Source organism: Ambystoma mexicanum, chromosome 4q (genome assembly GCF_040938575.1).
Source record: "Ambystoma mexicanum isolate Mex_15411 chromosome 4q, UKY_AmexF1_1, whole genome shotgun sequence".
NCBI lineage: Eukaryota > Metazoa > Chordata > Amphibia > Caudata > Ambystomatidae > Ambystoma > Ambystoma mexicanum.
In genome coordinates, this window is record NC_090928.1 from 362,253,455 (window position 1) to 362,275,038 (window position 21,584).

Consider the following 21,584-nt stretch of genomic DNA (forward strand, 5'->3'; position numbering starts at 1 on the left):
AGGGCCCGCAGGACTATTTTTAGCTCTGTGCACGTTGAGCCACTGTAAGCTACTCTTTAATTAGTCTGGACACATCTTGACCAGCTGGAAGCAGTCTTCTCACTAGTCTCGGCCGCCGACTCCACTCGGTAGAAGCCGTCGACTCTCCCTGTCTCGTACAGCAACTCAACACTGTGGAAGCAGTGGTCTTGCCTGCCAGGTTGGCCCATTTCTAAGCCTCATCTGACCCATCTTGATGCGTACTAGAACTGTGGAAAAGCACTTAAAACGCTAATGAGGACCAAGAACAAGCCAAAAAAGGTATTGTAGTGGTTCTGTCCACTGGCATGCCGTAACAGACTTTAGTGACATTTAAGACCCCCCCTCTGTTTACCTTTTTAAAAACCTCTTCATTGAACGTTAATGTTGCTGCTAAAAATATAACCTGCTTTTGGACCAAGTCTGCCCCATTCATCCTATACTCTGCATATTCTGTGCCTTCTCGTACAGGGCTGGGTTACTAGTGTTTTTATGATTAATGTGTTTGCATTTTTAGATTTAAATTAAAGTCTCCTAATTTATGTAGAGCTATGGTTGTACTTTATTTTATTTTGGTACCACAGTAGTATTGATGTTTGAATGCTTCTTTGCTAGCTCACACCCCCTTGAAGAGTCTAGCCTCCCCCGGTCCTTGCTACGTTAAAGGGGTGAAGGGGATGTACCCTTCATGTTGTGCCTGGTACACCTTTATTTAAGAGCCCTGCTGGTTTAGTGGTAGTGTGGTGCTAAGTAGGCGCTTTTATTACTACTCGTCTCTGTACTCCTGCAAAGCAGTAGCCATTTCATCACACATGGTACATAGATCTGGCCTTTCTGAGAGATAAGATTCTAGGCCTGATTCACAGAGCGTTTTCCAATGGGGTTTTGCCATTATAAAACGCTTCTGTGAATTAGGCCCAAAACCTGTGCCACGTCAACTCGCTCTCAGCTGTGAGTGAGTGAGTGAAAGTTAGACCCATTGCATCCCCATTGCTAAGAAGGTAAGACTCCTGGACATCACTTACATTATTTGTCACACCCTAAAAAGTGACCTTTTTCCTAACGGCATGCCTTGCCCCCTGTTTGCTAGATTATCGCTATGGTGAGGTGCACAAACATGCATTAATATATCTGAAAATAAACCAAACCTTGTAAAGTGATTCATACTTTAAAAATGCACACAAGTGGCTGTCACTGAAAGCAGCAGAACACATGTTTGTTTTCCAAATTAGTATTGGAGTATTCAGTGGAATTTAAAAATACTTAAAGCAGTCTGTCCAGTTTGAACAAAGGCTGAAATGTAGTGTTTTGGTTCTTTCAGGCGGTATGTTTCCAACGCAACTTTATTCAAGAAGTTGGTGAACGCGTCCAAGAAACTGTCTGAAATGCGCTGGTCACTGGGAGGAAATGCACCGGTAATGGCCAACCGGCTAGCTAGGGAAGGCTGCGAGGTTCTCCTTGGAGGTCGGCTTAGTCCGGAACAGAGGAAAGCACTTTCAGAAAATGTCACCGGTGAGTGATTTGTGACTTGGTAATATCGCCCACATTATAGTATTTTGTGATTATCCAAATTCACCTACTCGAATACAATATACTTGTAAGCACATGATGCATATGTTGTTGGAGGGTTCAGCAATTTGCTTGCACGTGATTTGAGTGGCCTAGCTACAAGCCCTCAGTTACGCAGACAGGGATGTTCTTCCTCCCAAATTCTGCATGCTATCGGGTTGCACCAATGTAGAGATATAAATGTTGTATGGGAAGAAGCATTCATTTACAAGGTTCAAACCTCCAACTTCGTACTGATTCGCTTCTGCCTTGAACCGGATATTGTGCATTTTGTATAAGCGTTGAAGTTCTCCTCTTCCTTTTCGTCTATAAACCCTATTTGGTGAAGTGGCTTTCTAGTCTCGAAGCTTAACCCCTCTGATCTTTCAATCAATCCTCAGAAATGGCACCTGCATGGGTAGCATATAAGTAAACTATGTCACACAGTGGACCTCGGTTGACAAATCGGCCAGACAAGTAAATCAAATGAACATAGGATTTTATAAACAAATGTTTACTGATTTTGTCAAAATTAACAAATAGTGCCTGAATTAAAGTCAAACTTGTCCGGATGGATTGGCTCCTTGGTGGGGTAGTGCTGTGGAAAAACTGATCCAAAGAACATTTCACTTGTGAAAGAAAAACGTAACATAAGTTCGACGGTGCTCCTTACGTCCAGGGCTAGATGTCCCCGGTAAATCGAACCAATACTTGTGAATTCACAGTCCCGGATTTTAAGGGTTCTCCGCACCCTATTTTCCACCATTATTTGGGTTCCCTCCTCTTCCTCTCAGGTTTAAGGGTTCCTGCATCCTGTTTCCCATAGTTCTCTTTTCTCCTTTGTCCTTAGTGCTGTACTTGAAGCCTATGATTGGATTCTATAAATAGGATCATGAGAGCTGGACCTTTTAATATGGATTGGGGCAGGAGAACAACAGGAGGCTACCCTAATGCTGGGACTGGCTTCTCACCAGGTTCCCCCTTCCTTTGTTTCTGTCAGCGTTCCGCTCCTTCAGTCACCTACTCCTATACCTCTCTTCCCTGGCATCTCGCCTCAAATTTCACTCCCACAAAGCTTTGCCCTTCTTTGGCTATTTGTCTAGAAGAAGCTCACTTTGTCTTTGCATCTACTACTTTCTTATCACCAAAATTCTGCAAGATTTCCCCCTCCCTTCCTTCAGACAACCCTTCTTTACAGAGGTTTCTCCACTCCATCGCCTCATTCAGCACTTTCTCTACCCACTCTGCTTAACTTTTCTGTAGTTCCTGTCCTTTTCTTGTCCATCCCATCTCTATCATCATGCACCAGCTGTATCATCTCCTGCCACCATCTTCAACCCTTTGAACACCTCCTCTGCCCCTTTGGGAACCTCACCTGAAACAGTTCTGTCTTTCCACTTACCATTATCACTCTCTCCTTCACCCATTTCAGCACTTCCTTCATCCTTTTGGGCATCTCCCCTAGAACAGTTCAGATTGTCAAGTTCCCTAATATCCCTTTCTTATTTATTCTTCTGTCCCACTACATGACTCTCAAACTACTTGTCCTCCCCCCCCCCCTTAGCTTTATGGGTCTTCCTCCTTCTGGCCCACTGTGTCTCTTGATTCTCCCACCTTCAGGGCCCGTCTTTACCCAGCCTCCTGTCTCTTCCTTGGCACAGCCTTCTGGGCCTCTCCTCCAGTCTTCTGCCTCCTGGTCTCAAAAGGCTCTCGGGGCTCTGCTCCAATCTCTAGCACCCAGCTCCTTCCCAAGCTTCTGCTCGTGCTTTCACAGCTAGCACCTCCTGACTGAGCCCTTGAGATTTTGTTGCCCCTCCTTCCAGTCTCCCTCTGGTAGTGATCAGATGTGGTGGTTTTGCATAGGGAGCTTGTGAATCATAGTTCTCTGGGCCTGGGTGCCCCGGGCTGCTGGTGTGGGAACCATGTCCACCATACTGGAACTCCAAACACCCTCTTGTAATTTAGTCAGATTCAACGCCCAAGTAAGGGGAGACGGGTGTGCCAGCGCTGCCGGCACCACAGGAATGCCGCTCGTAGAGTGTCTTAAAGGGGCTGCACAGGTCATAGTCACCATGTGACGAAGTGACCGTTTTGCATTCACCAACAAGGACAAATGGGACACTTCATCACAACTAAAAGAAACATTAAAAAACAATACTGCACAGGCAAAATGTGTTATTGTGTCTTTTGTTTAATTCTGCGGAAAGCGGGTGGCTAACACACATGGCAGTGCCTAATTTGAAAAAACAATAAGTCTGAGGTTCCAAAATGTTTCCTAGAAATCTTTCTGTGCATTACATGGAGACCATCACCGCTGTGACACTATGCTCATTTTTGGTTTACAATCATTTGGCTAGCTCATGCCAATTAAAATGGATATGACTAGTATTAATGTTGACAATTTTGTACACATCACAATTCACATATAACTTGGGTTTGGCTTTTTTTGATTTGATTTCTCCTTTGGACTTTGGAAGGGTATTGGGTCACTGGGGATTTCGGGCAAGATGGAAGGAAGGGGCATACATGTTGTACGAGGACGAGATAGATTTGGAGTTTCTTCAGTAGTGATGTTAAACTTTATTTCTTATTTTTTTAATCCAACAAATCGTAAAATTTGCAAAGGTTGAGAATAGCAATGTTAAGGTACAAACATTCACTATATAGCACCACAAATTCAACAATTAAACTCCAAGAACAAACACTCACTCCATACCACTTCAAATCCAACCTTACAAATCCAACCTTAACACTCATTTAAAGTATGAGGCAAGTTACAGCAACACTGCAGTTGAAGTGAGTGTTAAGGTTTGATTTGAAGTGGTATATCTAATGTCAATGTTTTTTGTGTGGTGAGTTTGGCATATAGAAGTTAATTTAGAATGTCTTCTAGACCTTCTATACGTAGGGTACTCAGTGGCATAGGTGCGTCATAAGAATGTGTGGTGTAAGGCGTATGAGTATTTGGTATGTGAGTGTCTGTCATGTGTGCATGGCATAGAAGTAGTGTATGAGTTTTGGCATGACGTCATGAAAATCACATGTCCTATACACTGTCTACACATATGAAAACTGATATGAAAGTTTCACTTTCATGTGAGTGTTTTTAACGTGTCGGAGGCGTATACATGTTTTATATAGTTCGTATGTTTTCAATTTACATCTCCTCTGTTTCATGTACACATGAAAATTACTTCAGTCAGTCTTGACTTTGATATGAGTATTCATATGTGTATTAGTGTGCATCTGCAAAATGTACATCACTTTCACGTATGTGTACAGTGAATAGACAATGTACATTGATTCGCAGCATGTGTCATAATATCAAGTGTTGCAAGAGTATGGGCCTCATGAGTTTGGCAGTGTGGCCAGAAACGGTGGTAACAGAGTTAACACTACATCTCTGCTGCATTACCACACCGCTGAACGATGGGTTTGTAGGTAAGGTGGAGGAAAAATCTCCAGAAAAATGCTGGAGGTAATTCCGCTAGCATTTTGCTGCCATTGTGCTGAAATACCCATGGAACTAACACTGCCATACCGCCACCTTGTAAACCAGGCAGTAATCCTGCTGGACCAAGTGGCGGTAATGGCATTTCTGTTTGGTGGTATCTCAGTGGATTCACTGCCGACATACCACTAAACCTATAGTGAGGCCCTGTGTGCCGTAAGTGTGTGTGTGGCATAAGAGCACGTATCCGAAGTTTGTGCGTGTGTGTCTTAAGGTGTACGAGTGTTAGCTGTGTGTAGCATATGAGTGTATGGCCTGGTATAAAGACATGAACATATCCTTTATGCCTCTTGTATGCATGCAAACTCCCATTAAAGTGAAGTTTGACTTTGATGTGAGTTTTTATACATGTACAAGGCGTATGACCTTTGTCCAGTACGTACATGTATGTAATTTACATCCTTTGAAAATGTATATTAAATTCAGTCCCGACTTTGATTTAAGTTTTCATACATAATCTCCTAAATGTAAGTGTATAGAGAATGTGCATTCATTCTACTCAACTGATTCACCTCCTATATGTGAAAAATCTCACAATAACTGTAATGTGATTTTACAATACATGTAACAGGTGTGTTAGGGAGAGTTCCCAATATGTGCTAATTTCCCTTACTTTTTGAGACCCCCAGCAACTTTGCTGGATTTCTAGGATTTGATTTGTTTTACCTGGGAAGAGTGTGAGCCTTTTTTTCCCACTCTTCATGTATTTTTTGCGTTTTTTACTTTTATGTTCTTTGGTTGTGGAGTTTTAAAACCACTCCAGTGGCATCATCTTTTTTTGGTCGTCACACAGCACCTTCAGTGCAGTGGCACAGGGATGTCTTTCAGTTTAAATACCTTCTCTGGGACTAACTACCGTCTCCCAGAGCATGTAAAGTTACATTGGATTTACTAGTCTCTTTAAATTTACTGACCCAGCACACACTATCTTCCTATAGAGTGCTGGAGGGGTTGCTTAGTTTCCCCTGAGTCAAAACACTCATGTAACAGTAAAATATTACCTCTTCACACATTAAATGGTTGGTGGCAGTGGTTTTGATCAACTACCGTGATTTTTTCCGACCGCTAACCACGGTAGCTAAAAATCGGGTCAGCCATGTTTTTCAATATGGCACCCAAAATCCAGTCATCTTTTTTTCCCCATTTCTTTTAGGAAAAGTCCTTCTTGTGTTTGTCTCTGCGCACCAACCCAGGTTTGATCCCTTTGTTTGTTGGCCTTTGGCAGGCTTCAGTGCTGAAGCCCTCCTCTGGCGCCTGAGTGTCTGGGATGGACAGGATGTGAGGGAGGTGCCCGATGCTCCCTGTGCTTAGTCTCTTAGGAGACCTGAATGCACTCTGGCGTGATTGGCTGGCTGGCTGTCCGGCAAGGACAACCACCCTGCTGTTTGAGTGACAGCCAGGCTGGAATGAATGGGTGAAAACTGTTTAAAAGCAGGTCTCTGGGCCTTGGAAAGCAGAGTCGACCACTGGTACGAAATAACCGAAGACTAGCTGAATACAGAAGACTGCTGCATCTCCTGGGCGACCTGTGAAGCCCTGCTGCAGGTCCGAATTGCCTGAAACGCCAATCGACAGAGAAGCCCTTCAAGGTTAACTTCTTCCCTTGAGTTTGGTGGGAACAACCAACTCCTAAGCCACCTGGACACCGTCCCCATCTGGTCGAATTTTCATCAGTGCTGTTGAAAACCGGATAGCCAGAGGGAAGGAAACCAGCTACTGGACTTTAAAGCACTCACACCTTAAACCTATGTCTTGCTACAACTTTTGGCCTCATCCCTGGGCAGTGCAGGAACCTCCCAATGTCCTCCTTCTTGTCCCCAAGACTAAAGCTCAGGAACTGCGATATCTGCTTGAACTTCCAGGAACAACTGCCTCAGCTACAGCTTTCTTCATTAACAAGGTACTGTGCAAACGCCGTCTGGAACTATTTTTGAGCCATTGAGAAAGTGCGTGAAACATTACTCAACTTCGAAGGCTTGTCCTTCCCTAAACATTCGTCACATTGTTCACCTAGCCAAATTCTTCTAAACTCTGTGGCAAAGACTTAACCGTTAATATACCAGAACTGTGCTATCCTATACAAAGACTCTGAACCATTGACTTTGGCCCAGGCCTATGTGAATTGCTGGTTGTAGCTAACTGAAACCCTTTGCCCTGCCTATGAATGTATTTGGGCTGTCTGTTCTCATAACCTTGTCTTTTTACCCCTTTTATTAAGTATCTCAAGTGCCATTTTGTTCCCACTTTAGTGGAGCTAAACTTGTTCATTTACTTACCAGTTGTATTTTTGTGGTTTATTAGTGTGTGATATTGAGCTGCTTATGCTAGTGTTATGTTTTCAAACTGACTGAGTAAATAAATGTATATTATTTTACCAAGAAACCTTGAGTGAGTGTTTGTTTGAATCACTGTATTAGTTGGTCCTTTCTGTAACTTGTTCTACTGCTCACTTAAACTCTTGAGATAAGTCTGGCTGCTCAGCCATCGCTACCACTTTACTGTGTAGTACAGGCTTGTACCAATGGTGAAATTGTGCTTACACTTGTAATCCTAATTGCCTGTAGTGTTCCCAAAGGGTACTGCAGGCGATTCTGCCTAACAGAGGACATAGGAGTAATAGATTTTGCAGATTCACACAATTTGCATCTCCTTTACGTCTTTTGTATATTTGAAAACCGGCATCATGTGATTTTTGTGACAAGGCCAACTTTCTACCCTGGTCGGGAACGGTGGGGGAGCGGGCAGTGACTATTTTCCACCCTCTAAATACCAGAATGCCATCTGTCAGACTCTCCATGCCCTATCTTACTTGATGGGGAGGCGGAAGGCACAGGAGACCCAGACGCAGCAAGGAAATGGGATGCACAAGCTGCAACAGGGAGAGCTGGGGCAGCAGACAGACAGCCACAAAGGAGTGGTTGTGAATTCCTGAGAGGAGAGAGTGACGTAGTAAAAAAAGAGAGGAAGTAGTTGTATGTGAAATTGAGAGTAGTACTAGAGGAGAGGTAGTAGTGAGTGGTAGTACGCTGAGGGAGGAAGCAGTGGTAGTGAGAGAGGAAGGTAGTGGAAGTAGCAGAAGGGTAGTGGTAGTAGCAGTAAGAGAAGTAGTGGAAGTGGTAGTAGGAGGGGAAGTGGAGAAGTGGTGTTGATGAAGAAGCATAGTAGTAGAAGAGAAGGAGTGAAGAGGAGGTAGTAGTGGGAAAGAAGCAGGTGGTAGTGAGAGGAGGAAGGACAGTAACATTAAAGGTTGGCGGCAGGAAGTCGAAGTGGAACACCGAAGGGGCAAACGTGGGGTGGGGAGGAGAACAAAGGAGGAAATAGTGGTAGTGCAAGGTGAGGCTGTACATGCATGACAAATGATTCGAACAGAGCATGTATAAGGCACTGGTCCTGAACTCCCCCTCCACCCCCCCGCCCCCGCAAACACTAACTGTGTTTAAGGGAGAGTTAAAGACCCCTATGGAGTTAACTAGCCAAAGCTTTATGGAATCCACCTTGGCTGTAGCGAAAAGACCGTTGGGGTTACCGAGGCCTAGAACTAACCAGGGTTATGGCTGATTAGGTTAGAGTAGCAGTAACCCAGTTTGCTCTGAACTATCGATGATTCCACCCAAGCCCACCATTTATTTTTTGTGATACTCCAAAATAAACACCCTTGAAATACATCCAGGCTTAGGAGGGATTTTTTAGTGGTGCCCACTCGGAGTTTTCAAACGTACAGTAACGTGCATGTACGAAATGTACATTTTCTGCACATAGTAGTGCAGTTCATATGAAATATGCCTTTGAGTGATATATAGACACATCTCAAAACATGAATACCTCGAAATTAGTTAGCTCCATTTTCAAACTTTTTTCAATTCATGATCAGATCTAGGTGCATGGCAAACATCTTTAAAATGGAAGTGGCCAATTTAGAGATGTTTGGGCGTTTTTTTCCCCTATGAGAAACCCCTGTGTAAAAAGCTGTTAAACTACTAAATATTGAATGAAGAATGAAGCTGTGCGTGACAAATTATCACATTTCCTATGCAGCAGCGGCTGCCTGAACATTTTATTGTGGAAAGGTTTTAGAATGTTTTGAAAATAATGCAGTAGAGTATCCCGCATTTGGGGACATCGCAGGTGTTAGCAAATCCTATGTTCAATGGATGAGCCTCACCCTGCGAGATCTGCCTTTCTGATCACAGATTCTCCCCTGCCAGGTAATATTGAATGAAGAATGAAGCCGCGCATGACAAATACTCGCATTTCCTATGCAGCAGTGGATGCCTGAACATTTTATTGTGGAAAGGTTTTAGAATGTTTTGATTGAAGGGTTCAAGAGTTATTTTCTCAAACTCCATAGGCAATCACACTTAATCCTAACTATGCCATTTGCAAGCGCTATGGCATTATATATATTATAGCATAAGCTTGTTAATGGACACTGTCTTATTTAGTGTGCTCTATTAACTGGCGACTGGCATGGAAAGTCCTGATTTGTATTATTCTGGACGTTAAAATGCTAGATAATCATTTGGAAAAGTGTATTATTTTTATTAACATTAGGGTATTTATTCAGCACAGACCTAGCTTCAGGAAACAACAAAGTGCTTTACAAGTCATAGGAGGAAGGACAGAGTGAGGGAAGCAGCGATAGAAGGGAGCTAGCAAAGGGGAGTGGAAGGGCAGGCAATTTGGCAAGCAAGGGATCTAGAAGCAATCAGGGTAGGAAACTGGGTATGGGAGTGTGGAGCTGATCACCTAATCATGGAGAGGGCGTGTGGACCTAGGTGTAGGAGAGGAGACATTCCTTGAAGAGGTGTGTCTTGAGCTCTTTCCTGAAATCTACAAGCCAGGGGGCAAGTCCGGTGTTGACTGGGAGGAGCGCCTGGGGTCTTAGACAGAAAAGGCCTGTCTTCTGGTTCTTTCCTTCTCGCAATAGCCGAGTTAAAGTTGCGCTTGGCCTTATTTCTGGTGGATCGTAGGACTCTGGAGATGCTGATTTTCTCAGCAAACTAGCTTGGGGACTGCTAGGTGACAGCCCTGTAGATGATGCAGCAGGATTTGAAAGGGATACCCACTTGATGTGGGAGCCAGTGCACTTTGATTAGGGTCGAGGCGATGTGGTCGAATTTGCAGAGTCGTGCTGCAGCAAGAAGGACATATCTCAAGTGTACCAGGGTAGTTGCCGGAAGGCCAGGCAGAAGTGCATTTCCACCACCCTGTTGAGGAAGGGCCAAGGCTTGGACAGCAGATCTGAAGTTTTATTGGTTGATGGGCTTGATTTTCTGAAGGAGATTAAGTTGGTACCATTGATATGTGTTGCTTGAAGAAGGGGCAGGTGTCTGTTGATGTTGAACTCGAGGCACTTGACGCAGGGGGTCAGCTGGGGTGTGAAGCAATCGAGGTTCATAGTGTAGAGCCTGGTCTGGACATCAGGGTGTTCATTGTTGTTGGTCAGCAGTAGAAATTCGGTCTTGGTTGGTTGACTGGATCAATATGAGGCAGGCCTTGAGCCTGTGGATGTCTTCGCTGGAGGATATCTTGAGGCACAGCTGTGTTTCATCTGCATATTAGTGGATGTGGAAGTTGCGTGAAGCCAGGCGGGTTCCAAGTTGTGCATGCAAATGTTGAAGATCCCAGTGGACAGGAGGATCTTTGTGGGACTCCACAGGTGATGGGTAGATTTGGAGATCTGGAGAAACCCATTTGGATGAATTGGTGGCAGTCGACAAGGTAGGATTTAAACAAGCTGAGGACGATGTCACTGATCCCCATGAAGCGATGTAGAATGTTGGGGGCTGGAGGGAGTGTCTTATGACCTACTGTGTTGAATGCTGTTGAGAGATCAGGGAGAACTAGGAGGCAAGGATGACCATAGAGTACGTTCAGGGCATTGTCGATCACCTTGATGGTAGCCGTTTTCATGCTGCATCTGAAGTCCATTTGGTAGGACTGAGGGAGGTTGTTTGCTTTCAGTTAATCTATCGGAGCATTCTCGAGCATTGGATCTTTCATATATTCACATTCTGTGAATATTCCCAGGTGTCAGCCTGGGAATCCTCAGGTACCTTATTGTTCCCTTGCTTAAAGCAAAGAAATCTTTCCATTTTGTAGGCTGTCACCCTCCTTATGGGTGCTTTCGGTCCCAACCAAGGGGACATTGAGTAGACCCTCTTCTTCCTCTCCTCAGATTCTAACCGTGTGTCATGCTGATGGGAGTCCTTGAGGTGTTTTCTCCTCTGAGAAAATATATTAATCTTTGAACAGGAGTTTGACAGAATTTCTTCTTCTTTGGAAAGAAAGGAGTTTTCATTGTGTCATCACATTTCTCCAGCATGGGGTCTGGCATGGATTCACATGCTCATGAATATTCCCCGTCGTCAGGCTGGGAATCCTCGGTAAAGAAAAAACCAGTATCAGTTTCGTTTCTGATCTGACTTTCGTAGTAATAACCAATCACTGATCTGTGTCATACTGACCACAGCCAATGACTGCCCTCTACCTAAGCCCCGCCTCTGGCAGCCATCTTCAGATTTTTACCGCACGTTCATGTGTTGGGATCCTCGTGCTATTGCTCTCGAGCGTTAGTGCTATTTTTTCACGTTTTTTCTCAAAAACTTCGTTTTTTCGGTCAAAAGAGCCTCAAGCTCCACCGACTCTCCATCCGATCAACGGGGACCCGTGTCGGATTCGTCTGCGCCCCTCAAGGGTGAAGATTTCGTCGAGCTACGCTTTTGGAGGACTCCAGAAGTTTCTCAGGCCCGGTCATGGCCCAGGAGAAGGGAAGCTCGACGCCCGGAAAGCTGTGATGCCAGCTGCAGAACGTCTTCAAGGAGGACGAACACTCTTTGTCTTTACTGCCTACATGAGGACAATACGCACGTGGAGAAGGACTGTGCGTTTTGCGGCAACATGTCGGAGTGGACCATGAAGGACCGCCATCAACGTCTCGCCAACTGGCTAGAAGGGAAGAGCCCGTCCGGCGAGAAGAAGAGAAAGAAATCCGAGCGGTCTTCTAAGACCTTTGAGGACGCCCCGGCGACGGGGGTCCAACATAAGGCCAAGCACCGCGAGTCCGCTGGCACCGGGAGCGCCAAACGGTCGGGCTCTACGGGCGCCAGGCAGGGCGCACCCTCCCCGGCACCATCAACCACGAGCCAACGCTCTGGGTCGGGTAAGAGGAAGGCCGAGCACCCGGCGAAGCTCCTGGAGAGGCCCTGGTCGAGCTCGAAGGCGGAGGGGGAGCGAGGCAGTGTCCCCCCCTCAAGGATAAGGCGGTGAGCGCACCTAAGGTGGTGAAGGCCTTAATCCATCCGGCCAAGCCCTCTATCGAAACTGTCGCGGCGGCCCTGGCTCAGCCTGTGGAGGCTACACCAGTGGTGGCGACCTCAGGGCTCAGAGTCTCCCTGCCACCTCGGAGGGAGTCCTCTTTTGTGCCCATCGATAGGACTCCCGTGAAATCCCCCGTGGGGAAGAAAAAGGGGGGGCAGGGCATCGTCATAGATTCGGCCTCAACCTCGGAGGAGGAGCTGGTCGAGGTCTTAAGCCACGGCCTCGGCGTGGAAGAAGACCGGCCCGTCGGGATGGATCCCGACGCAGGTGACGACGACATCGTCGAGGGTACCGACGGGGCTCCTGATCGCCCTTCGGATTCCCCTCTGCCAGCGCCGCGAGACAACTCGGCGGCCATTTTGTTGGCTATACAGTCCTTATGCTCAGAGATAAGGACGAGACTACCGTTGCCGACGGAACCTCTCCCGTCGGGGGACCCAGAACCGGGACCTTCTGGTGTTCCCCCTACCAAGAAAAGAAGGATCCACCCTCCACCTTCTTTTCAGCCGTCGCGCCCCTTCCAGCCCTCCTCCCCGTCCACCCGAGGGGATGATACGGGGACTGACACGGCAGCGATGGGTACGGACGACGAGGTATACGACGAGGATGTACCGTCGTCGCCTCCCACCAGGGCTTCTCCGCCCGACAAGATTGGATCGTTCCACTCCATGATCACCAGGGCATCCGAGCTTTTCCAACTCTGCCCTGAGGAGAAGAAGAAGGAAGGTTTCCTTTCCTTTATCAGCGGCGCGAGGCCAAAAGGAAGACGGTCCTCGCAGTGCCTCAATTGGACGACATTTGGGATGAGGGCCTCACCCTCCTCAAGAACCCTTCCACGACGCCAGCTAGAAGAGACCGGTACGAGAAGAAGTACCGGGTCCCGGACACGGCCCCCCTGTGCCTCCGGCCGCAGCCGACCCCGGACTCCGTCGTCTCTGCGGCGGCAAGGAAGAAAGCGGGGGGGAGGGGTGCGGCCTCCACATCGACTTGCCCACCAGACGGCGAGGGAAAGAAATTGGACGCTATGGGACGCAGAGTCATCTCGTCTGCAGCGACGACGATTAAAGCGGCCAACGCCTTGGCTATCGTGGCCCGCTACGACAGGGAGCTCTGGTACAAACTGGCTCCCCTGCTGGACTTCATGCCGGACGACAAGAGGGCAGAGGCCCTGGAGATCCTACAGGAAGGTGAGGTGGCTTCGGACCACGCCATTACCGTTGCGACGGACATCGCCGACACTGGGTTCCGCCAGTTGGGCAACGGCGTTTGCCTTAGGCGGCGTGGATGGCTCAAGGCTACGGACTTCCGTCAAGACGTTCAGACCAGAGTCCTGGACATGCCCTTCGATGGGAACAACCTGTTTGGGAAAACAGTGGACGATTCCCTTCAGGCCATTAAAGCGGACACCGAGACGGCCCGGGCCCTTGGAGTTCTGCAACGACGACGGACGCCCTTTTGGAGCAGCGGAGGCAAGGGCGCCTCCAAAGGTTCCGGCGGCGGTTTCTCCACCTACCGTCAAGCGGCCCGCTCGTCGTCTCAGGAGGCCTACAGAGGACGAGGCAAGTCTGGCGGACCCCGCCGTCGTCGCCAAGGAGGTCAAGGCGGCAAAGCCTCGTCGAAGCAGGATTGAACCGGCCGTGGGGTCGGGCCCCCCCTGAGGCACCCCGGTGGGAGGCCAGCTGGCGAGCTTCGTCAGCGTGTGGGAGTCCATCTCCACCGACCGTTGGGTGCTGGACGCCTTGGCCCGGGGCCACGCGCTCGAGTTTCAAAGAAGGTGTCCGCGCGTCCCCCCCGTGGCCAGGAAAGAACTTCACGTCCCTCAACTTCTCCTGGAGGTAAAGGCGATGCTCAGGAAGGGCGCCATCGAACTCGTCCCAAAGAGGCTTCGGGGCTCCGGAGTTTACTCGAGATACTTCCTCGTGAAGAAGAAGACTGGGGGATAGCGCCCCATCCTGGACCTGCGACGTCTGAACAAGTTCATCAAGGCGCAGAAGTTCCGGATGGTCACCCTCCAGCACGTCCTGGGTCAGCTGGAGGAAGGAGACTTCCTGTCGTCGTTGGATTTGGAGGATGCCTACTTCCATATTCCCATCCTAAAGGGGCACCGAAAATTCCTCAGGTTTGTGGTCCAAGGGCGTCATTACCAGTTCAAAGCCCTCCCCTTCGGACTACGGTCGGCACCCAGGGTGTTCACCAAGTGCCTCGCACCGGTGGCGGCGCAGCTGCGCCGCGAGGGGATCCACGTCTACCCCTACCTGGACGACTGGCTCATCCGAGCCAAGACGAGGGAGCTCGCCGTGGTTCACACGGCAAGGACCGTCCAACTTCTCACGGACCTGGGATTCTCCGTGAACTATGCCAAATCCCACCTGGTACCCGCGCAAGACGCTCTGTTTCTGGGAGCGAGGCTCAACACAGTGTCCCTTCTGGCCTCCCCGTCGGAGGAGAGGACCGGGACCATCCTGGGCAAGGTGCAGCGGATGTTGGTGGCCGACGCGGCCAAGGTGAGGTCCATCAAGTCCCTCCTCGGAATGATGTCTTCCTGTATCTACCTCATTCCCATGTGCAGGCTCCGGATGCGCCCGTTGCAGGAGTTCCTGGACGCGCGCTGGATCCAAACGACGGGCAGCTTCGAGGAAAGGATCACACTCGACGAGAGTTTCCGACAAGCGATCCGGTGGTGGGGCACCCGCGCGCATCTGACGGCGGGCATGGACTTCCAGACCCCAGCCCACCAGGAGACAGTGACCACGGATGCCTCCCTGGAAGGGTGGGGAGCGCACACCGAAAATCTGCACGCAAGAGGCCTTTGGCTCCCGACGGAGAAATCCCTACATATCAACGTCCTGGAGCTCCGTGCAGTGTTTTGGGCCCTCAGGTCCTTCCGTCCCTCAAGGGCAAGGTGGTGAGGATCTTCACCGACAACAACACCACCACCACCATGTTTTACATCAGGAAACAGGGCGGAACCAGGTCCCCAGCACTGTCCAAGGAGGCGCAGGACCTGTGGCATTGGGCCGTCGCCCAAAGGATGTTTCTGGTGCCGTTTCATCTGGCAGGGATAAAAAACACCATCGCCGACTCACTCAGCAGGGAGCTGCGCTCGTGCCACGAGTGGGAGCTACGGCAGGATCTAGTGGATCGCCTCTTCCGACGGTGGGGCACACCCCAGATCGACCTGTTCGCGACGGCGACGAACTCCAAGTGCCTGAGGTTCGCCAGCAGGTTTCCCCAGGCGAGGAGCATGGGCGATGCTTTCTCGTTCCCCTGGGAGGGCCTGTTCCTCTACGCGTTCCCTCCTTTGCCACTGCTAATCCGGCTTGTCAACCAGCTCAAGAGGTCACGGTGCAGGATGATCCTCGTCGCACCTGCGTGGCCGAGGCAGATATGGTTCCCGGACCTTCTGGACTTGTCAGCGTCCCCGCCAATCAAGCTGCCGGTGGACACGGATCTACTCTCCAGGGAAGGAGGCGCCATCCTCCACCACGACCCGAAATCGCTGAACTTGCAGGCCTGGCTCCTGCAGCGCTAGAGTTTGGAGGATACGACATACCGGCCGACTGCAGAGAGGTTCTTGCAAAGGCCAGGGCGTCCTCGACTCTTAAATGCTACGGACACAAATGGAAGAGGTTCTCTGTCTGGTGCCACGCACAGAAGATTAACCCTCTACGGATTACGGCTCCCCAAGTACTGCCGTACCTGCTGACGCTGGCCAAAGCTGGACTGGCACACGCGTCCATCAAGATTCATCTTGCTGCGATCTCCCGATACACCAGAACCACGGGGCGGACGTCCTTGTGGTCTCATCGTCTGGTGAAAGAATTCATGAAGGGACTGTTCAGATCGTTCCCGCCGGTGAAGGCTCCGGCCCCGGCGTGGGAGCTCAACGTGGTGCTGACCAAGCTCATGGGACCTCCGTTCGAGCCTCTGCACTCGGCTCCGTTGAAATTTCTGTTGTGGAAAACAGCGTTTCTTGTGGCCATCACCTCCGCACGACGAGTGGGAGAGATCCAGGCCCTTTCCTGCAAGGCCCCGTACTTGACTTTTCACGACATGAGGGTAGTGCCCAGGACGCACCCCTCCTTCATGCCCAAGGTACCGTCGGACTTCCATCTCAACGAACCCTTGGTGTTGCCTGTGTTCTTCCCGTCGCCTTTGTCGCCGGCTGAGAGGACTTTGCACTCGCTGGATGTGGCTAGAGCGCTGAAGTTCTACGTAGACCGCACGAAGTGTTTTCGGAAGACGTCACAACTCTTTGTGAACTTTGGACCTGTCAATCAGGGGAAGGCTCTCTCGAAGGCTTCCATTTCCAGATGGCTCTCCGGCTGTATCATGTACTGTCACCGGTTGGCAAACCGACCGCTGCCTGGCCGTCCGAGAGCCCATTCCACCAGAGCGATCGCAGCTACCACGGCGTTCCTATCTGGTGTGCCCCTGCTGGACATATGCAGGGCTGCTACGTGGAGGTCGACGCACACCTTCACGAAATTCTACTGCGTCGACCGGGATTCCAGGGAGGAGTCCAGGGTCGGCCAAGCAGTGCTGCGCAACCTGTTCGCCTGAGGTGAGCCTGGTGAGGAGGTAAGATGCTTAATGTTGAGTTTGATGTAATGCTTAATGTTGAGCCTTTGCCACCTCCCGTGGTTGTGCATGTGTGTACTGCTATGTATTCTTTATTCATGAGCATGTGAATCCATGCTAGACCCCATGCTGGAGAAGGAACAAGTTACTTACCTGTAACTGTTGTTCTCCAGCATGGGTCTGGCATGGATTCACATGCGAACCCTCCCGCCTACCCCTCTGCGGCTCTTCACTTGGTCAAACTGCCACTTCACGTGCTTCCAAATCTGAAGATGGCTGCCAGAGGCGGGGCTTAGGTAGAGGGCAGTCATTGGCTGTGGTCAGTATGACGCAGAGGTCAGTGATTGGTTATTACTACGAAAGACAGATCAGAAACGAAACTGATACTGGTTTTTTCTTTACCGAGGATTCCCAGCCTGACGACGGGGAATATTCATGAGCATGTGAATCCATGCCAGACCCATGCTGGAGAACAACAGTTACAGGTAAGTAACTTGTTCCTTACAAGATGTTCTGCTTTAGAAAGTATTTGTGTTATCACGTCTACATGAGGTCTTGCCGTCCTCTACACAGATAAGTAGGAATGGAAGGCAAAAAGAAAGCCTTGTTTTTTTTTTTAATTAATATTTTTATTGGTTTAAAAACAAACCTTTAAAAAATTTTTTTTTTCTTACAAAACTCAATTCCTTCACAATAACTCATTAAATATTCCCATTCCTGCCAGGCCCAAGTTAGCTGTTGCATCTTTCTATCAACCAGTCATTAAGATTGAGGTAAGTTCGATTTCAACAAGCTCTCAATCACTGTTAAGAAAGATGTGAATGGGAGAATCAGTTTCATGTCAGTCCCATTAAACATTTTCTCCCACCATTCATCGGCGCATAATGAAGGATGTTCCTCAGCCCATGAGCCCAGGTGAATTGATCGCGCATCTCTCAATTTGCGACAGAACAGTACCAAATGTTTGAGAGTCTCCACCTCGCATGCACAGAGTCTGCAAGCTGTGTCTAAGGATGTATTACAATCCCATACTTTAAGCCGCTCTTTAGTTTTGAAGGCATTCTAAACAGCATAAACACTCTCCTTGCATTCGCACTCGGGAACAGGCCTATGTACCTTTTGCAGTTCATTAAGCGCCCTTGCTTCGGTCAGTGCAGCGGCCATCCGGGTGTTGGCAGATGTTTGTGCACATGTCGCCGCCCGGTCAGCATGCCAGACTTTTAGCTTTGCAGCATCAGGATTGTCGTGTAATGTTTCTAAATTAATATCGAACTCCGCGAGAAGATCTTCACAGCGTTTGGCCCACATTGATACCATGTTATTTCCCTCAGCTGATACGTCATGTAGGATCTGAAACTGCAGAATGTTCTTGTGTTTTGCGCAATAGGGAGAAGAGGTTCCAACAAATTCTACCATGCAATGAGGATAGTGCCAGTTCATACCTTATACATGTCGTGGACAGTCCCTTTGGCAGGCTCAATGCTTTGGACCAGAACATATTCTCCAATGTGGACCACAAGGACTCTGGACATCCCAGCGCATTTTCAGCTCCATATGTTAGAATTGGAGAGACCTTTTATTGGTAAAAGTTTCGAACTGGTATTAGAGAAAACCTTCCACATTTTTTATTTAGAAGTGGTGCTTGATTGGCAAGTTGGTGACATTTCCTCCTGATTTCAGTGATCCACAGGCTGTCGTTTATATTAGAGCTTATCCGCATGCCTAGATATTTTACGCTGCTTGACAAGCCTAACGAATCATGGCCCAGCTTCCATGTAACTTTACTTTTGGTTTTGTTTCAAGCTGTTCTCAAGTTGTTAAGCACCATGATTTCACATTTGGAGGTATTAATCTCCAGTTGATTCATGGTCACATATTTTTGTACTGCATCGAACTTTCTCTGGAGGCCAATAGCTGTTATATCAAGTACAATCAAATCATCTGCGTATAACAGCCAACTGATGTGAGACATGTGGAGTTTGGGAGGAAAAGATCGCACAGAATTTATGGAGTCCCAATGTCTGATATAAAGAGGCTAAAGATGGCGGCGGCCAATGGGCATCCCTGCTTCACACCCTTGTGCGTCTTGATCTCTTTGGAGAGCGTTCCTGCTTGGTCTAGTCTGATACGGATCGATGTTTCTGTGTTTAGATCTTTAATTGCATTTGCCAAACCAGCTGGACAGCCCCATAGTCGCAACTTGTTCCACAGAATTTCACAATTAATAGTGTCAAACGCATGGGAGAAGTCGATAAAAGCAAGGTAAACTTTAGTGTTGGTACGTATGGCCTCCATCGTCAGCAATTTTAGAATAAGTAGATTAAGCGAGCATCCAACGTATTTAACAAATCCAGCTTGTCTTATGTCTACCCGATTAGCCTTTATGGACCATTCGATCAGTTTTCTTTGTAGCACTGTAGCATAGATTTTTCCAAGAACATTCAGCAGTGCCACTGGACGGTAGTTTTTAGGACAGGCTCTATTTCCCGTCTTGAAAATAGGTACGATTATAGCCTATTTCCCGAACCTTGGAGTCTGCTGTTGTACTCTTACCCTTTCAAACAATTCCAGACACACGTCTGCCCAGATATCGGGATGTTGCTTGATTGTGAAATTGGTTAGACCATCTGGTCCGGGTGCCCTGGAATTGTTTGCTTTTTTTATTATGGCCGTGATGTCTTCTTTTGAAGAGTATGTATCTCAAGATGATTCAGTTGGGGCAGATGGAATTGGGGAGACATTAGGTTTACTGTAAAGGCTCTCATAATGTGTCTGCCATTCAGCTTCCGTCACCATGCAGGCTTGGAGTGACATTTGAGGTGCTTCAAGGTTATTAATAATGCGCCAAAAATCTCCACTGTTTTTGTTTTTTAAGAACATCAGCATCTTCTCTGCGTCATGCTGTAACAGAAGGTGCCTGTGACCTTTGAGCCAATTTTTTGTAGCTTTGTTTCGCCAGCTGATTTTTCACTTTTCTTACTTGTCTCGGGAACATTTTGTTTTTACGGATTGTTGAACACATCAGACGTTTCCTCTTCAGCACTTCTAAATCGAAGCAATGGGTCTTTTTTGAATGACTGATTTTTAAGCCCTATGTTTTTTGCTTTAAACTCCGATAGCAGCGGTGCATATTCCTCTGTTGAGCCTCCTTTGTGAAATTGTTCAGATAAATACGCAACCTCATTTGTTTGAGGCTGGTGCCACATATGGCCATATAAATGTCTTTTAGGGAGGACGGGCACACAGACTATCTACTGCTTGTACCCCAATGACACAGAACAGTGTGGGATTTGTAAAAGATTTAGTTATAAAACCCTAAAGGATAGGAATCCTAGTCTTTGTCTGCTGGCTTAACGAGGGAAACTACCCCGAGGTGGAGTCTATAAGGATTATGGCCATCCCCAAGGAAAAAAGACAACGCTCTAAAGAGAGCAAGGTCGGAAGAAAGGCTGCTTTAAAAAACACCATGAGCCGAGGTAGTGGCGGGAGGTCTTGGTGAAGGCTGCAAGGCCGTTAATGCCTCTAAAGCCCCCTTCTTCATCAGGCAAATGATTGAGGAGCCAGTCGTCATTGAGCAAATCGACGAACAAAAAGGTGAGAAACCCTTTCACAGAGTCGCTGATGACCATCGAGGAGGCGAGCATACCGTCGTCTAACAAACATGATAATAAGGTATCGTCAACTACAACGACAATGACAAGCCAGGCCACAGCCTCCCCATCATCGAGCAATCAACACGTATCCAAAGTCTCAACGGCTGCGACTACATCATCAATGTCAACAACTGTATCGTTCATGACATTGTTGAGTAAGCATAAGCCTCTGAAGGATTTTGCAAGCGATATATCAAAATCCTTGTCGACAAGTCAATAGTTGTTAAGTAAACAAAGGTCAGTAACCACATAGACGGTTGGAAAACCTTTATCGGAGGCACATCAAAAGTAAGTCGTCCTTGGCCTAATCAGCGGTGAAACAAAACCCATCAACCATTAAATAGGCTCAGGAGACTGGGGCTACCTTCTCAGGTCAATGTGCTCCAAAGCCCCCAGAAAGAGGAGACCACAAAGTGGGCACTTTACCAAAGGACACTTGCCAACCGGAGACCTGCCCCATGCTTACTCCACAAGAGCCACAGCAGCATTGGCTGCTTTGTCGGTGGGTGTCTTCATCGCAGACATTTGCCAAGCAGCCACATGGTCGGTACCACATACGTTTACAAAGCACTACTGCTTGGAGAGGCAGCACGCAATGGACATTCAGATAGGGAGAGCAGTCCTGCAGTGTCTTTTCAATAAGATACTCTTTACCTGTTACAGTCTCCAATTCAACATACTGATACTAAGTCTATTCACAGCATGTGAATCTGTGAATGATTCAATGCTGGAGAAGGAGTAAGTTACTTGCCTGTAGCTCCAGTTCTCCACCATTAGTATCTTTCATAGATTCACATGTGCCCTCCTTCTGCCCTTACAAAGTAAAAATGTAAAAGTCTGGACAACATGACGGGCCAGAATCTGAGGAGAGGAAGAGGAGGATATAAGGGTCTAACTACTGGATGTCCCATTGGTTGGGACCGAAAGCACCCATAAGGAGGGGGCCAACCTAC

The 21,584-nt window shown here is 48.1% G+C and overlaps 1 protein-coding gene and 1 pseudogene across 1 annotated transcript in view; one reads left to right on the plus strand and one right to left on the minus strand.

Moving 5' to 3' along the window:
• The window catches only part of LOC138467725 (ADP-dependent glucokinase-like), a 224,682-nt gene that overhangs the window by 111,403 nt on the left and 91,695 nt on the right, over positions 1 to 21,584 (plus strand). Inside the window, exon 3 of the mRNA XM_069607927.1 lies at positions 1,340 to 1,530. Within this exon, the coding sequence (XP_069464028.1) occupies positions 1,340 to 1,530 (191 nt within the window). The remainder of the gene's footprint in view (positions 1 to 1,339; positions 1,531 to 21,584) is intronic.
• LOC138468587 (U1 spliceosomal RNA) lies at positions 9,160 to 9,290 on the minus strand (annotated as a pseudogene).